At 34.1% G+C, this 17,257-nt stretch overlaps 2 protein-coding genes across 5 annotated transcripts in view; one reads left to right on the top strand and one right to left on the bottom strand.

The window, feature by feature from the left end:
• Positions 1-1,435: 1,435 nt before the first annotated feature.
• On the bottom strand, positions 1,436-17,199 carry LOC117336753 (tektin-3-like). 4 transcript variants are annotated; one of them, XM_033897400.1, is made up of 7 exons: positions 17,071-17,199; positions 6,846-7,573; positions 5,664-5,734; positions 5,109-5,252; positions 3,514-3,736; positions 3,117-3,271; positions 1,436-2,909 (listed from the first exon to the last, which is right to left on the bottom strand). In XM_033897400.1, exons 2-7 carry the CDS (start codon positions 7,560-7,562, stop codon positions 2,696-2,698), a joined length of 1,524 nt encoding a protein of 507 aa, XP_033753291.1. In that variant the 5' UTR covers positions 7,563-7,573; positions 17,071-17,199; the 3' UTR covers positions 1,436-2,695. The 4 variants fall into 4 exon arrangements, with proteins under 4 accessions (XP_033753291.1, XP_033753276.1, XP_033753284.1 ...); XM_033897385.1 differs by lacking the exon at positions 17,071-17,199 and adding an exon at positions 10,930-11,109; XM_033897393.1 differs by lacking the exons at positions 5,109-5,252; positions 17,071-17,199 and adding exons at positions 5,321-5,464; positions 10,930-11,109.
• The window catches only part of LOC117336778 (cytosolic Fe-S cluster assembly factor nubp1-B-like), a 45,452-nt gene continuing 39,244 nt past the window's right edge, over positions 11,050-17,257 (top strand). Inside the window, exons 1-3 of the mRNA XM_033897419.1 lie at positions 11,050-11,206; positions 12,197-12,298; positions 12,767-12,900. Of these exons, the coding sequence (XP_033753310.1) occupies positions 11,176-11,206; positions 12,197-12,298; positions 12,767-12,900 (267 nt within the window). The 5' untranslated portion in view covers positions 11,050-11,175. The remainder of the gene's footprint in view (positions 11,207-12,196; positions 12,299-12,766; positions 12,901-17,257) is intronic.

Genomic DNA, 17,257 nt, shown 5'->3' on the forward strand with positions numbered 1-17,257 from the left:
TATCAAAAATGAACAAAGGAATTATTTACATTTTAACCACTGACAAATTACCAATGCAACTACCCTTCATCTATTTGCATCACTAGAAACCCTATATTGTAAGTGTAAAGAAGAATTTGAAATAGGTAAATGAATCTTAAACATCTGCTCATGAAAAACTTTTCCTTTGTTTGAAAGTATGGTTTTCCATTCACTATACACTATTATAATATGCCACCCCCACCTTCAGGGACGCCTTCGTTTTCTTCAATGAGAACGTTCTTTTCCCACGAAAGGCGAACAGCGATATATATAAATTATAATTGTGGTGAACTAAATTTATCACGACAAATACAAGATTAGATATACAGAGGATGAAGTAGTTTTCATATTATCTATATGAACTTATCACAATAGGCTGCAAAGATCTTGTAAGGTACTTCAATTTCATTTAGCTTCCTGGTATGCTGATGATATGATGTCCACAAAAAACAAGTACAATTTTTGACTATCATGTTGCCCCATGAACTCGAAATCATGAACACACAAAACTCTTTCAAAAAGCCACCTTCATAAGGTCAACTTACATCGTAGTAGCAGTGCCAACTATCCAGTTAGTTGTATAATTAGCATGATTATTTTGATTTCAAGATTTTTAATTTTTCGTTCTTTGGGAGCAACATCTCTGCTTTCCGAACATTCGATATTCAAGGGCTCATTCCAAGACTGCTGACAGCAGATGAGGTTCGTTATATTTTTAGACGAAATATTTTCATTGGAATATTTCTTTATCCTTAATTCAAATCATATTTCTTTGTCCAAAACGATACCAGGATCAGAGACAATTTCCTAAAAAATTTTTATCGTTCTTGTTATATCTGTAATGTTTCTATCTTTAGAACTTAGCTCTTTGAACCCGTTTCATATATTTGTTCATTTTTTGTGCAATCCTTAAGCATGTTTTAACATCATTGGACACTGTTGGTGAAAGCCTCGTCACTTTAAAAGAGTGCATGTATTTCAAAAATAATGTACCGATGACACAGTTCTAAATTCTAAGTTGATCTCATTATGTTGACGAATCCTTACTAATTGCTCTATTCATAAATTTTTCCAAAGATTTGTACAAGACACACAAGATATCAACACCTTTCAAAAGAAATTGTATTACAATAAGTAGAGCCAAAATGAATTAATCTGTATAAATAATAAAAAATCGAAATCTGTCAAACCTTAATAATTGCTTGGTAAATATATGACAGAAATAACAGGCACGAAGACTTCAATTAACTCGAAATCGAATCTATTCATAGACATGCAACTGCAATTTTTCTAATCTAAAATCAAATACAACGACGTAGCATATGACCTCATTACCAGGGTATACTACTGGAGCGGGAGCTTGTTTTTGTAATTAGTAATTTATGAAATGCACAAATAATAAGAACACAATTTATTCACTGCATCCAGTTTATTTTTTAAAAGTGTTCAACCATACAAAATTCGCGACTGAGCAAACAATAATTATATATAATATAGGTCTTATTTTCGTTAACATTCGCAGTGTAAAGTATGTAGGACGGATCATTTGTAATATGACATCACAAAGCACAATGATGAACGCGATGACAAAGAAATAATGGTGACACACACAGTGCAAATACTGACAGGCAAAAGATGCAAAGACCTACCAACGAATATATTAAATAACCTATTAGAGTATCACAGATATGCAATATATATATATAATGTATATATAATTAACAGAAATACTCATAGTGCCAAAACTATAGCATTAAATGCCGGGGAAATCATCATCTGGATACTGTATATAATTACATAAAAGTACAGAATTATCAAATATATTTACATTGTGCAATATTTGCTAATGCGTGTGATGTAAAAAGAAGAAAGATTTCATAATTTAAAAAAAATACAATATACCGTTTATCAAAAGGATTTGATGTCTATTTCCAGTATGTATGAGTAATAGTAAAAATTGACTTATCAACGAATTTAGTCCGTGATCGATATACCACTTTAATAAAAGTATCCAAAAACAATATTTAAGAAAAATTATAAGTCAAGACAAATGGAGCTCTATTTTGCTATAAGCACTATTTTAAATTCAAGATGTAAAACACATCATGTTATCTGCCATCGATCTTGTAACATTGACCCTCCATTTTAATATGGTAAGTTGAATCGAAATACCTTTTAAATACCAGTACGAAAAATCAAAATGGTTAGAAAATGTACAATGCACGGTGTATCTCCTATAATGTTATCACAGATTTATGTAACCACACCTTTATAATAATACTGATCAAAACACACGAATATGTGGACAGAGTAATCATCACCCAATGGTAATTATATACAGGAATATAAATAGTTATATGTGCAATACTGATCCAAGATAAATCCAACAGTTCTGTCAATAACGTTATTGTGTGTACAACTATACACGTGGTTCATCCAAGACGTAAACATTTATTTATCACTGAAAGACGAAGTTAGTACATTCTGCACTCTGAATAGTAACAAAGTCCTATGAAAATAATAAAAATATTAACCGTTAACAGTACCAACGTATCGTGTTCTTTCATTTGTTTTGCTTATATCAAGATTTCTTGCATAAACCATCCGATGATAAATAATAGTGTTCAATTGAAATAACAAGTCCATTCACTTTGTTCCTAGAGTTTATGGCAATTTAGACTGAAACAACACGTGGTGACATTGGGAATGTTTTGCGCATGCCCAGACACTTTTCGCGGTCAATGAACAAGCTGTTGTTCTTGATGGACAGGTCCTGTTCCAGACTTGCCTTAGTGCGCAGCAGCTGCTGTAGAGCATTCTCGGCCATGCGCAGTTTGTTATGCAAGTGCTCCACAGTAACACCGATCTCGTCGACTTCTTCAACGAGCCTGTTAAGAAAAGGAGACAGACATGTATACCAATTTTTGGGGTTCTAAAGAAGACTATTGCAATAAAAACCTATTTTAATGCAATTATTTTTGTACAATATTCAATCCTTTTTCATTGCTCTCAGGGGTCGATTAATCTATCTTTCATTCTGTCTTGTGATAAACTAACGCCCACACTTCTATAGGATGTAGTCACTCAAGACTTACCTGTGTTGTACTGGATCTCTGCAAAGTTCAACATTAGGTCTACGTATCCTGGTATCGAGACGAGTGTGAGCAACCTGCATTGGAGCCTCTTTGTCCTGGATAGCCTTCTTCAGCAGCTCAATGTTCTTTTCCATGTCGAAGATCTCTTGGAGGACCTGAATATGACAGTACAAAATTTTGTAGAATTGAAAACTTGGCAACTGTTCTGCGTTTTATAAATTCACGTGTTCTCAAATATAAAGTAATTATTAATCAATAAACTAAAAGATATTTTTTGGGTGTTTTGTTTTAAAAGAAAAATCATTACATAAATGAAGACATAACATCCCTCAAAGTGTCATCTATACACATATATCTTCCACCAAACTGTGAATTCCGAATTTGATAAAATTATTACCTTGGACAAGTGGGTCTGGAGCTTGTTCCTAGCATCAGTAGACTCTCCAATACGCTGGGTCAAGGCAACGTTGACAGAGTTCCATTCTTGCCACATGTCGCTGGCACATGAGTTGAGCACGCTTTCAATTTCATTCCTCATCTGTTTGGAGGCAGCTCGTTCACTCTGAGAACGCTGGATGTTGTCGTTGCTAAATTTAGCCCATGTCTCAGGAACAGACACACTAGAATAATATAAACATAACACTTGAATTTATGAACAAGCAATAAAGGTATGGCAACCGACACCAAACTTTCGAGAAGATAAGTAAAAGAAATGTAAAATTGTTGATTTATATATATCAATTGTGATATAATCATCATATTATAAGATATTATTCTGATCAAAATGCACTTCAACTCTAAAACTTATTCCCAACAATCAAGAAATTATATGATTAATGTAATATAATGTACACCGCATCCAACACAATATATATATATATATATATATATATACTTGGAGCACTAGAGTATTAACCTAGAATTTTGAACAGAGCGCTTGTCATGGAAAGACAATATATACTTGAATGTTTAGTTCACAGAGGAATATTACAGGAGTAAAGGATTTCAAAATAAGAAATTAAAGACTGATATGAGTATGCAAATGTGCAGGAAACAGCAAATCACACGTGGCTTTAAGTAGGATTTCTCGCTGAACATAGTAGGCATCATCAGTTTGCTCATCTTGTCACATCGGTGACAAATCATGATATAATGGAAATTTCCTGCGATTCGCAGTAAAGCATAAAATGTATGTCTGTTTGTTACGAGAGTAAGGTAACCATGAATATTAATGAGGAAAAATGAGTTGCACGTGAATTGTATGATGTGTAAGCAGGTTGTGTGGTGTACAGGTGAGACAGCATGATGTGTAAGCAGGTTGTGTGGTGTACAGGTGAGATAGCGTATGTGTAAGCAGGTTGTGTGGTGAACAGGTGAGATAGCTCATTCTGCGACCTCAGAGTGCGTGGTCAGTTTTTATTTCAAATAAAAATTGGTAAGAGTCGGAATGGAATGTAGTTTTAAACTTGATATGCTGAGTTTAAGATGTTTGTCAGATTGATCAGCGTTTTCAGACTGCTAGTAAATACCATTGATGTAACCGTCAAAAGTTTTTGGCTTACTAAGTTCTCTTTCTGGTTTTTAACTCTGGACGTTTTATTGATATATTCGAGAGTGTTGGATTATGAGAGGAAGGATAGACAAGTAGGCATAATGATTTATGTTGATATACTATATATATGTTTAAGATTATTGATTAAATGATATTCCACCGGGTATCTCTGTAGGGCAATGTATTTGAGTGTTTGAGTTATTATTGGAGGTAAAGGGAATTGGTCCTCTTTTCGAAGCATAGAACAGACTGCGATACACCCCACCCGCGTCCCGTATTAAGTTTGGCGCTTGCGATTTCACAACAAAAACAGAAAGAAGTAAAGCTGATGGGCGGGATGATAACAAGATGATGCAGGTACGAAGCAAAGAAATAAAGGATCACACCACACCAAATTGTAACGTAGCCAGTGACTGGACAAAATGATGTCCCTAACTCACGTGTGGTCAACTCTCTGTACGCCGTTGTGGTAAGCAATACCACGAGAAGAATTGCGCAATCCATGACAATTTTCATCCAAACTATTCGCTACAAATTTGTCAGATGAATCTTTCTCTAACTCATGTTGAGCAGCTCTGTCCAGACTATTAAAAATAAAAGAACATATTTTAAGTTTTATATTGTTACATATCTCAAAACCATTCAAACTTACGTGTTATCAATTAGGTTCACTCCATTATGGTAGGCAAGACCTCTAGAGTTGTTACGCAATCCGTGACAATTTTCATCTAAGTTATGGGCAATAAATTTGTCCCCTTCATCTTTCTCTAGCTCGTGTTGAGCAGCCCTGTCTAGACTAAATACATAAAAACCAAGATTATGAACTACAATTTATCAATTAATAACAATATAGACACGTATCAGGAAGTTTAATGTGCTAACAAAGAAAGACTGTTTACTTCATTTCCGTTATGAATGAAGAAAAGAATACAGTAACGGTGTATTGCGAAGTCCTTAAAAAAATGTGCTTCTTTAACGTCTTAACACTATATTACCCAAGTTGAACGTTGGCGCGTTCAATGGTGTTCCTCATCTTTTCTTGACAGCGTTTGATCAGGTCCACTTCCTGTTAAAGTAGGAAAAGGAATATGGTCGTTATTTAACCAATCACAGGTCATGAAATTCACATTTTTCTAATTTCCATATTACAAAGTATTGATCTTATCAAGTCTGACTCGCATTTAAACAGTATCTTTTGATGTAGCTTTTATTTCGTCACTTTCCTAAGTTCGTGATTGTCATTGTCATGTATCCTCATATTGGCAATTTCAAAAGCATGTGTCATTTTTCGTCCTCTGGGCTACTGAACTTCATTATAACTGGCTGCTGTCGTTCAGTATCAAAGTCCAATTTCGTTCATTTCTTTTTAAATCCTTGTTCACTTTGTCATTTGAAGACTTACACGTCCACATTGTACTTCCATCTCAATTACAATTACCCTTTTATTTTTCAACTTTAAACAGTCACCATTCTTGGGCATTATATCACAAATCTTAACACTGCAATTCAGACACGTATATGAATGTTATCACCTTAGAATAGTCGACGTTGTTCCTTTCTTAACTGTCTGCAGTTAGTATGATACAGTACTTGTCATTGAGTAAAGATAATTACTTGTACCTTTCAAGATAGGTGTAATTATAAAACTGTTTACTCCTTCACATTCATACAAAGCGTCGCCTCCTCGAGTCACTTGTAATCAACACAATACAGTTGGTTTGTCCGTTTTGGAAGAGTTTCTTGTAAATAATCATATCTTTGATATATCTCGGCAGATTTTTATTGAATTCGTTTCATAAAAAGTCGTAAACCGGTATCAAAAAAGAACTTTCCACAATCGGTCTATTAAAAGCAACTTAATTGCAGGTATCATAAACAACAGCAGACTTCATTCTTTTATAGATGTGTATCACAGTATGCATCTAGTCATAAAAGCATTTATACATAAATGTACCTCTTTACCGCACTTAGCGCGTTTATTGATTCACAATCATACATGGAACAGCAGCATTAAATATTAAACAACGAACAAACTAATGAAAAATGCTTGGGCGAATATCTCTGTTGTATTAATTACAACGTTTCACCAAATAGTGTGTTTACATCGGTTTAGACGGATTGGATTCCATCAAAAAATTATTTAATACACTGTATTTGTTTAAAATCAAACTACCTACCTTGATCAGTTCCTTCTCGGGGACGTCATGTACCAGGTCGATTGCCTGCCTCTTTTCTCTATGGTACAGACACTCCTGGGCAATGTGAAGAGGGTTTTCTGTTTCCTGCAGAGCCTTCTCCAACACTCTCTTGGCTTCCTGGAGGGCATTAATCTCGGTGATCATGTTGTCGGTCTCATGGTTAAGCTCCGTCTTCCAGAACTGAATATCCCCAATTCTCTCCCCAAGCCTCTTGCCAACATCACTCTGGGTCCTCTTGGTCTTGTCGTCTGTTTCTCTACATAGACGAACTGTATCAAGACGAAGACGCTCAGCACTACTCCTTACTCGATCTGAAGCCATGTAGTTACTGTGGTTTGATGTATACCAATCATTAGGTGTGTAACGAGTATACAAGGCATTCCTAGCTGCAGCGAATACTGGTGGAACCTTAACATTGTCCAATTCTGACAGTTGATTCTTAGCTGACATTGGCTCTGGCATACTTCTTGTTAATGCTGAGCTTGTGTTGACTCGGGCTGTTTGATAGTATGTGCTAGGCCTCCATGGTAGGGTGGTAAGGGATCTCCTGAGAGGTGATGGGGCGGGGTAAGTATCATGGGCTTTGTAGGAGGACTGCATTGTACTAATGCTTGGCAGAAATGTTTGAGCATTATTTCCCCCCAGCCGAGGACCAGTCATGTAAGTGGCTGTCTGGGTATGGCCCAGGTACTCCATCTTTGGGTGTTCTGGAATTAATAGAAAAGGAACTGAAATTATGTCACCATCATCATAACACAGTGCTTAATATTCAGCATAGCCACCATTGCTATAATTGTAATGCGCTGTAAAATCCAAAGGCATAATCAATACTTTTAAAACCAACTTAACTATTTATATGTCTAGTTGCATCCTCTAGTCAGAAATTCTTGAACAAAAAGTTATCAATAACACCCTTTCGTCTTGTAATTGCATATAATAGCACCGTATTCCACACTCGGTCTACAAATCTATCATATAACAACCAATGAATTAGTGATTATTATGTCTACCTTGGGGTGAAAATTAACTTATATGCCAGATATGCCCTATTAGTACATAATCACTCGAAATTATTTAAAATCGTCCCAATTATATACACAGTGAACATAATTGAAATTACTCAAAATGATCTCAGAATTCAATAAACACTACACTAATTTTCATGAAACGTGTAAATCATATTAATAGAACATACTTCCAATACTATATATCAAGATATATATAATGCAAGTACTGTCAGGGACGTTCAATCTCATAAAAGACTACACTAATTTCCTGTGTATTTTAAAAGAACACTTCTAATTTATATCGATATAAGTACTGTCAGGGACGTTTGATCTCATATCGCTGGTTCTCTTTAGGAGTGATTTTTCATTCCAACAAAAACCTTAGTATGACATTACATACTGATTGGACAATTAGTGGCTGTTTAATAACATATAACTTTACAACCATAGCGCGTTGGGATAAATCACACCATTAAAGTAAAATCGCTATTTAAATTTAGCTGAGGCCATTATCGTCTTGCTGACTGACATTAATGAAATAATTTTACTGAAAAAAGAAGGTAACAACACTAATTTAATTATGAATGTAAAATTGTACAAGGTTTGCCACAAGCAGACATTCATACTGAATTTGAAATCACAAATACTAAGTTGGAACAACTGAATGTAATGTATAGATTGTGTCGATGTGCCATTATGGCGTGCAACAGTTGTCGATACAATTAGTGGGTTATGTTTTAAGATCATAGATGATTAGACAATGACAATGTTGTGGACAAAAGCCTCGATATAAACTCGACATACCTAGATTGGTCCAAAGATCCGTAACAAACGAGATGAAGATCCTTCAAACGAATAAACTACTTCATATAATACCCCTTTGTAGTTTTCATTTAAATGCCTAGCTAACGCACACTAAGGCAGTCTGTTTACAATCCTATGGCTGCCTGGAGACACTAAGCAACGACGAAAGAGAAAGTGGATCAGTGCAGTATCGATCGATTATAGTCATTCGTCTGTACACATGTCACGGATCATTTCCAGTCTGTTCAATTGTTTGGTAATACAATTGTATTAAGAAAAGCGGATAAATGTTATTGAACTTATAATGAGTGCTAGTCCAGGGAATATCGAATTATAATTACACCTAGTATGTGAAATACACATACTTATATTGATACACAAGATTAGCTGGCTGATCTGCTTTTCTGTCGGGTACTGACAACCGGACAATCACTATAAAATATGATAATTCATCTATAGGTATTTTATAATTGTACGAGTTAATGTTATAACGCGATCTTTTATTTCTCTGTAATCAGTTAGAAAGGTAAAAAAACAGACATTGACTGTACCGTGGAGTACATTTAACTTTTTTTTTTGTTTATGCAGAAATACACAACTCATTGGATGTTGATAAAGTTTTAAAAGGGAGGAGAATGTTTTGCTTTAGTGGAAAGGTTATTTTTCGATATGTGACGGTGGAAATGTATTTTTTGTTTTTGTTTTATAATTTCATTATGTCTCCAGGAGATGTCTTGAACAATCTGATGTTGGACAGATTTTAACAAATGATGTTGGTACAGTATATAGATTATGATTACATATATAATTGTCGATGTGGTTGATGTAAATAATTAACGGTGGCGAAGTTTACAGTTTGTTGCTTATTGTTTGATGTATTTTGGAAGAGTATCAGTAGCATGTCTGATGGCGGAGATTTTGACGTCTATATTGTAACGAAAAGGCATTTTGACGGTGGAAAATGTGATGAGTTAACTTTGGTGTCTGGTATAATGTTTAAGTTTTCAAAGAAGAATTTCAATTACAGGGGGAGGGGTGCTTTAACATGTAATAAGCATTCAAAATATCTTAACTAATGGTGTTATGTTTGCTTGAGGAGTTGTTTACCTGCTATTGGTAGCTGGTGATAGAGATATCACGATGTCATATCTACAGATCTGTATATCATATGGTTGCATAATTACTGATCAGGGAATCTAGTGATACGTCACATACAATGACGTAATGTATAAAAGCAGTACATATACTCATGGTTTTAAAACAAATTCTATAGTAAATAATAGAGGTTAAAAACTTATGCTGTCAAAGTTATGTTAAAAAAAATATTAATTGATATTAGATCTATGTAGGAAGCGAGTAGTAAAATAATATCAATATTCAAATCATGCACTGGCATACATGTAATATTACATAATATGTAGTTGTCTTTTATTTCGTTTAACAACAAAATCATTTAAAAAATGATAAGTCAACAGGAAAAAAACGACAAGAAGTCATTTGACCTGTCAGGAATACATTGATAATCATTCAATAACATTGTAGGAATGTATTTATTAGATAATAATAGGTTAACAATGCAAGATAATGATATTATATATTACATCTCGTTATCTTTTAGACAATTAAAGAAGAAAAAAACAACATTATACAAAATGTACGACAACTCTTATTTTTATAAATATACCATAAACATTTTGATTAATTTGTAAAGTGTATCTCTTGAAAAAGCCTGGGTCCCTGCACAGAACAAACAAAAAACAGTTTTCATAAATCTTTACGTAGAAGCATGCATAGACTACCCCCCCCCCCCCCCCCCCCCCCCCCCCAAAAAATGAATGGTCATAACATTATATGATTCAGTATTGAACGATGACTGCAACTAAATAAAATGAAAACGTATTTATGTATAATGTGTTTAAAGAAAGGACACATGCTAAAACAATAGTAGTATTATACAGTATGCTAATAATATGTTGTAACGGAAACTGCAATATTAGGTTCGATTGCTTTAAATTGATAACAACATTTGTCACAAGTGTTATTTCGGTCCGAGTGTAAATAAGATGACAGAAAAGTGGGTAGCTGATGTCAAAACATAATCTTATCTTAATTAAAAGATTGACAAATGACATGTATTAAAAGATATAGGCCTATAAGGTAAACTTTTCGAAATAAATTCAATCTCGTCTTGTGTCATGGCCTTCAGAAAAAAACTCTGACCCTAACAATATTTTCAGATATAAGCTACTTACCTTGGCGTTTGTAAAGTTTGCTGCCATCTCCCACAGACAATTTAGCTGTAAGCAAGTTACAATCCATATCGTTTCTCGAACAAGAAATTAATCCACTTAATGTGATAGATACTTTGAATATTGGCGCCTTTATAAACTCTGAGAGAAAATTGGAAAGTTTGGGCGGAAGTGAATTTCCCGAAATGCACTTTTGCTTCTCTACTGATCGATAGGTGGCGTATAAGGGGACGTAATTCTAATTGCAAGATGGCTGACATTCCAGCTGATGCCCCTGAACGTAAGTAAAAATCTACTGATATTGCGTATGACACGCTATACTATTAAGTGCTCGCTAGTGCTAGCTATCTAATGTGTATGTACTATATATTGTAAGGTAGAGATAGTTTATTTTACTACAGTAATCGATAATTTTATGTTTGTAATCCATTATCGTTTGCTCACTGATTCAAAACTTCAATGTACGGCGTGTAAGTGAACCTGAAATGTTTACCCTAGCTACCGCCCCTGCTAACTTGGAATTCGTCCAATGGTACACCGAATGAATTAACACCTTGCTGGTATATAGACATATTTTTTAATTAGTTATTATTAACAGAAGAAATGTTGACTTGTGATATGTGAAAAAGAAGGAAATGTGTGTTTGCATTGCTATACGCACAGTGACACACTGCGTAGTATGTTCTTTCTAATTCTAAAAATCTAAGTACACTATTTCCGGATAAGTTTCTGTCTCAGTAAGCCATCTGAACGGTCTGTGAAAAATGACACACGATGGTTGATTGTGATTATTGCTGTAGGCATGCTACCTGTTTATATACTTTTTCATGTACATGTACTGTACAAAATGTTCATATGCGTGTTAATATCATGCCCAGATTGAATAATTCAAAGAAATATCAACAAACAGTACATTTGTAACTGCAATAAAGGTATCTTCTAACAACAATGTATTTAATTTTAAAATAACAAAATGGTTTAGCACAATGCCACATAATCAATAAAAATAATAAAAAAAAAATCATCGAAGTATCTGTACCCCCATCCAATAATCATTTTATCAAATTGATGATTTTTGGACTGTCTTGGCAAAAGTTTTCAGCTTTTATTGAACAGAATTTTGCATAGACTGTTTAGAAAGATAAAATATTAGCTTTGCATTTTTCGGTAGGATTCATTTACTGATTTAAGATAAATAAATAAAAAAGATATGCACTTATATATGTTTACATTATATGTGAACTTATAATGAGGAAAATTTTTATTTCAGACTGTCCAGGGACAGCTAGTGAGGCTGCGGGGAAGGCGGCTGCCTGTCAGGGATGTCCTAACCAGAATGTATGTTCTGTCTTACCAAAAGGACCAGATCCAGGTATTCATTTATGTTTTGTTATTATAAAGTACCAGTATTCTATATGTGTCACAATTACATAACTGCTTTCTCTTTATTTAGTTATGATATCAATATATCTGCAAGATAAATTTTGGAAGCAGTGCATTTGTCAGGGGAGGTAATCTGTTTGTTTTCCCCAATGTTTAAGATGTTTTTCTCTGTGTTTAAGATTATGTAATTTTTTATAGACAGCAAACATTTCAGACTCTTTAGTGTTGATGGTAGCTTCATGTATGTTTGTTCAATGATGTTATTCCTGTCATATATTCAAATTATTATAGTTTAGATTACTTTTCTATGGAATTTTAGTCAGTATTATAATACCTCTAGATCAAGGGTTTCATAGCATTTACATAATTTATCCAAATCCAGATGCAGTAAAATGAATTATTTTGGAATCAAGAAAGTTAAATTCCTGATAATACTTTGCCAATGTTTTGTTTGCAGCGGTTGCTGAAATAAAAGAAAGATTATCCTGTGTGAAGCACAAGATTGTTGTGTTGTCTGGAAAAGGCGGAGTTGGTAAAAGTACTTTTACAGCTCACTTAGCCCATGGATTAGCTACAGATCATACCAAACAGGTCAGTTGATTTTGAGTTGATGATATCAGTGTTTGTTCCATAATGATAAATCTTTACTCCTGAATTTCAATTCTGATACCTCATTGTCTTTTATGAAACAATGAAGTTATTTGTTATCAAATCATAGTATTTATTTCTAGATATCGGCAATAATTTAAAAAAAAAAAAGACATGACCATGTGTCAACCCAATGCAGCGTCAATAGAATATCTTTGTCAGTGTAGCCAGGTAAGAGTTGCGTTGGTGATCTTTTACCTCACTGTGAGTCTTTCCCTTTATAGTAGGATTCCTACTTGCCCACACAGCTTTACACTGGTATGTTGATATTTAAGGAAGATATTGATCTTTTTCTTGTGTCAGTTTAAATAAGATTTTAAAAGATTTTGTGTCATAGTGCGAATGTGCGTGTTTGTGCATCTTGTCAGAGTGAAGATCAGTGTTTTTTGGGACTTTTAAATCTTGAAGCAAAAATCAAATACAGTATTTTTTTTTTAAACTTGACTGTCAACAACATTTCTAAACTGTGAAAATTAAATGGTTGGTATTTTTTTTACCATTTTTTTTGTCATGCTCTGGTTGATTTATTCATAGGCTTTAAAAACAGTACAATTGGAAGTTCACATAAAATGTTGTTTTTACCCTGTCATCAATTTATAGTAGAAATGAAAAATCTGTCGTACTGTCGTTATAATTCATATGTAAAAGGGTGGAAAACAAACAAATTATTAAATATCAGTATATATACGTTTAAAAAATTTATTTACCTAAGCACACCTTTATTATATTAATCACGTAACATGTTGACACATGGTGCTGTTTGAAAGATAATTGATGTCAGGTTGGCACATCGAGTGTACATATAGCTGTCAAGCTAAGTGCTTTTCTACCACTTCATTATTCCATTAAAATTCCTCCTGTTGATGTGTACAAATCAGGGAGACATCGGTGAAATGCAGTACCACTAAAATTGTTTCATCTAATAAACTTTTTGGTCCGATGGAAACCTTTTTGGTGATTTCTAAATAAGTTATAATATACATATATATTTGAAGTATTCATTCTGTCAGATGATGTTCATTCAGAATTGATTTGTGAATTGCATAACGTACTTGTAAAAGCAAACAAGCACAAGTTCATGTGTGGTTATGATAATATTATGCTGATCCCCAACTCCCTGGAATGGCTGGTCTAGGTGAATTAGTCATTTCTAAAATACATTGAATATGTTGTTTGTGTTTTATGACCCTTTGACCTCATAGTTAATGCATTTTATTGTTATGTTGACCTTTGAGCTATTAAAGCTCTAGGTGTGGCACCTTTAATCGAATGTTTCCTTTCATAATTTACTTGTATATATATATATATATATGAATACATGTTGAGTGTACTATATGTACCATGTATGTTAAATAATTTTTTATGACATTTGTCGGTAACATGATTTATAGACTGCTTGCAATTGTTTTCATATCTGAAGTGCTGGATAAACATTTAATTTTATAGTCTTTATTTTGAAAGGAGAACACTTTTTATTTATGAGGTAGCATTACATATATCAATGTGAGAGTGTACATGAGTAAGTGAGTCACTGACAGTCTGCAAAAGGAAAAGGCACTGAGAGTCTAAAGGAGTCAATGAGTCATTGTGAGAGTCTACATGTGTCAGTGAGTCACTGTAAGAGTATATTAATCAATTAGAGTAAGAGTCTAACCTAATATGATGAGCTTGAGTCCATGAGTCACTGTGAGAGTCTACATGAGTTTTTGTGTTCCTGTGAGAGTTTGTGAGGAAAGTGTTCCTGTGAGAGGTATGCTCATCATATATATGTACCTGTGAGAGTGACTCTGTATAGGTGAGTCATTTGCTCTTGTTGGAGTCATTTTGAGTCTTTGTGTGCCTTAGTAATGTGGAGAGAATCTGCACAAGTTTATGTGTCCCTATGATATATTCTATGTGAGTTACTGTGAGCCGACATGAGTCTACATTAGTGTAACCATGGGGTCTGTATAATTCCCTATTCTCCATTGCCATTACCAATGCTGGTATAATGGAACTGTACTTTATTATGCATGCATGTTGTTTGGAGACCATCTTATTTTATGTAAATATTTAAAAGGAATTTCACTGGTGAGATGATACACCTTATACATATATTGTACATGTATGTATCAGAATTTAACTAAGACATGTGGGGACTATATGGTGAAGAGAATCATCAGCATGAACGTTGCCTTGACAACATAAAACCTTTGATGTTGTGGAGCAATTTACTATGTAAAAATATACTGATAGAGTCCTGTATTCTCACAGTAACACACAAACTCACTCATCTAATATTAAAAAATCTGAAGCTAAAAACATTCAGTAACATGTATTCCATCAGGCTTATTCTGACCAGACCTCTCAATTTATTGCCATCATTGTCAAAATCCATTAATGTTAAATGGCTAGTATATAACCACTCAGGCTTTATGGTCTCTCCCTATTTATTTAACTGAATAGCATGGTTATTGTGACCTTTAAATTTAAATACTGTTAATGTACTGTCCCGATGATTAAAAATATGGCCGCAGGAATTGAAGTCATCTTGTGATGTTAGCAGGCAACTCTCTGATGGGCAGGTGAACTTTTTGTGCCTGTCTTTGAATCTCTAGTGCTGAGTATACGTACCTTACAGAGTGCTTTAGGATCATTAATACTGATATATACACTATATAAGACTAATACCTGGTAGTAAACGTGATGGATACACATTGTGTTGTAAGTGTTAATGTAGTTAAACTATCCATTGTAGTAAATTGTCACAAATGATTCCATTAATGAAATTAAGCTTTTACGACTGTTGGAACTGGTAACTCATGCTGCTAAGGAAACCGGGTACTTATGGAGAAGGTGTTGGTCGATTATTTCTACCCTTATTGTGTGGATTTTTACATAGCAAGTGAATGACAACTAGAATAGCCTTCAGTTGTATTCAGTCACCAAGGGCATTAGGCGTATTTTAAATGTTTCACCTACAGGAGGGAGGGGATGGGGTGGAGGGCTTAATTGTTAGTTACATGTATATGGACATTAAGGGTTTTAAACTAATCGATATACAAAGGAAAAGGTCGGAATGGATCAAGGTTACACATGGTGTATCTGAAGAATTTACCTGGTTTTATCAAAGGCACGACATCATGGGGAGATGTTTAACCTCAGAGACTTAACATTGGCTTAAAAATTCTATTGAATTTAAATTGTAGGATGTCTTTCAAAGGGTAAAATTTGACTGAATATATATTTGTGGGCAATTGAATATTGTGCTAATTGCTTACATTAATTTTTGTATAATTGAATATTAATTGCTGTTTTATATTGTATGAAGGTTTTGTGTTATTGAAAATATGGCAATGTCGTCCGAAGTATTTAGATTTCTATATCATAATTATATTAGTACATAAATAAAAAAATGGAGTCACTCAGACTGATAGACTGGTCTTCAAAATTAAATGGATACCTCATGTATGTTTGAAAAGAACTCGAGCTGGACTATATATCTCGATGGATTAGCGATTACCTGGTACTTTCTATCTAATTCTTAAACACGATAACCAAACATGTAAAAGGACTTCCAGATTACAGCTTAATACATGTAAATCTATAATGAACATTTAAGTACTGGTCAATTCCAGATACTCCGTAAAGTCAATACAATTTCCACTGGACAAATTTGCCTACAGGAGATAGTTGTGTACGTATCTGGGTATTTGACAAGGAAAAGTGTGTAAATATTGATACTAGTGATAAATATTGTATGGAGGTGTCACCTCTGTGTAGCCATAGGACAAATTCAGTATGTAAAGTGGCCATCTCACCAAGGATGAGAAAAAGTTGATCTGTTGGTAGATACAGTATCAGTTAGTCATTATAATCACTAATTAGAAATCAATACTCTTGTCGTTATGACATAGTATTGATTACTGCCCTATAGTAAAGTATAGAGGTAACTATAGACCCAAGTGGGTATGGATTTAAAGGGAAACACAGACTAGCCCAAACTTTGTGTCTGTTTCAGTGTTGTGTGAATAAAACTTCACTTATAAACCAATAACGATATTGTCAACAGATGTACGTCCAACATTTCGATGAGAAAATGTGTTAAAAAATAGTTAAATGATGAAAACTTACCTTAGACTTGATCCAGAGGGAGAAGTAATGAACTAGCTATATATACACTTACTATACTTTAGGAGGCCCTATCAACACACAGCTTGTGGTCATGACAACATGGATTTTACCCATAAGCCCCCTTACCGGTGCATGGGTCTGCCGAAGGTTTAAATACCTGTGCTGAATGAGTATATCCCATAGGTGT

The sequence above is a fragment of the Pecten maximus genome, chromosome 1, assembly GCF_902652985.1.
Source record: "Pecten maximus chromosome 1, xPecMax1.1, whole genome shotgun sequence".
Lineage (NCBI taxonomy): Eukaryota > Metazoa > Mollusca > Bivalvia > Pectinida > Pectinidae > Pecten > Pecten maximus.

Coding starts and splice junctions, on each gene's coding strand:
- LOC117336753 (XM_033897385.1), bottom strand. CDS start 10,996: ATGGATTGTAACTTGCTTACAGCTAAATTGTCTGTGGGAGATGGCAGC. Junction 5,253..5,663: donor CGCGCCAACGTTCAACTTGG/GTAATATAGTGT, acceptor TATTTTTAATAG/TCTGGACAGAGCTGCTCAAC. Junction 2,910..3,116: donor AGAGATCCAGTACAACACAG/GTAAGTCTTGAG, acceptor TTTTCTTAACAG/GCTCGTTGAAGAAGTCGACG.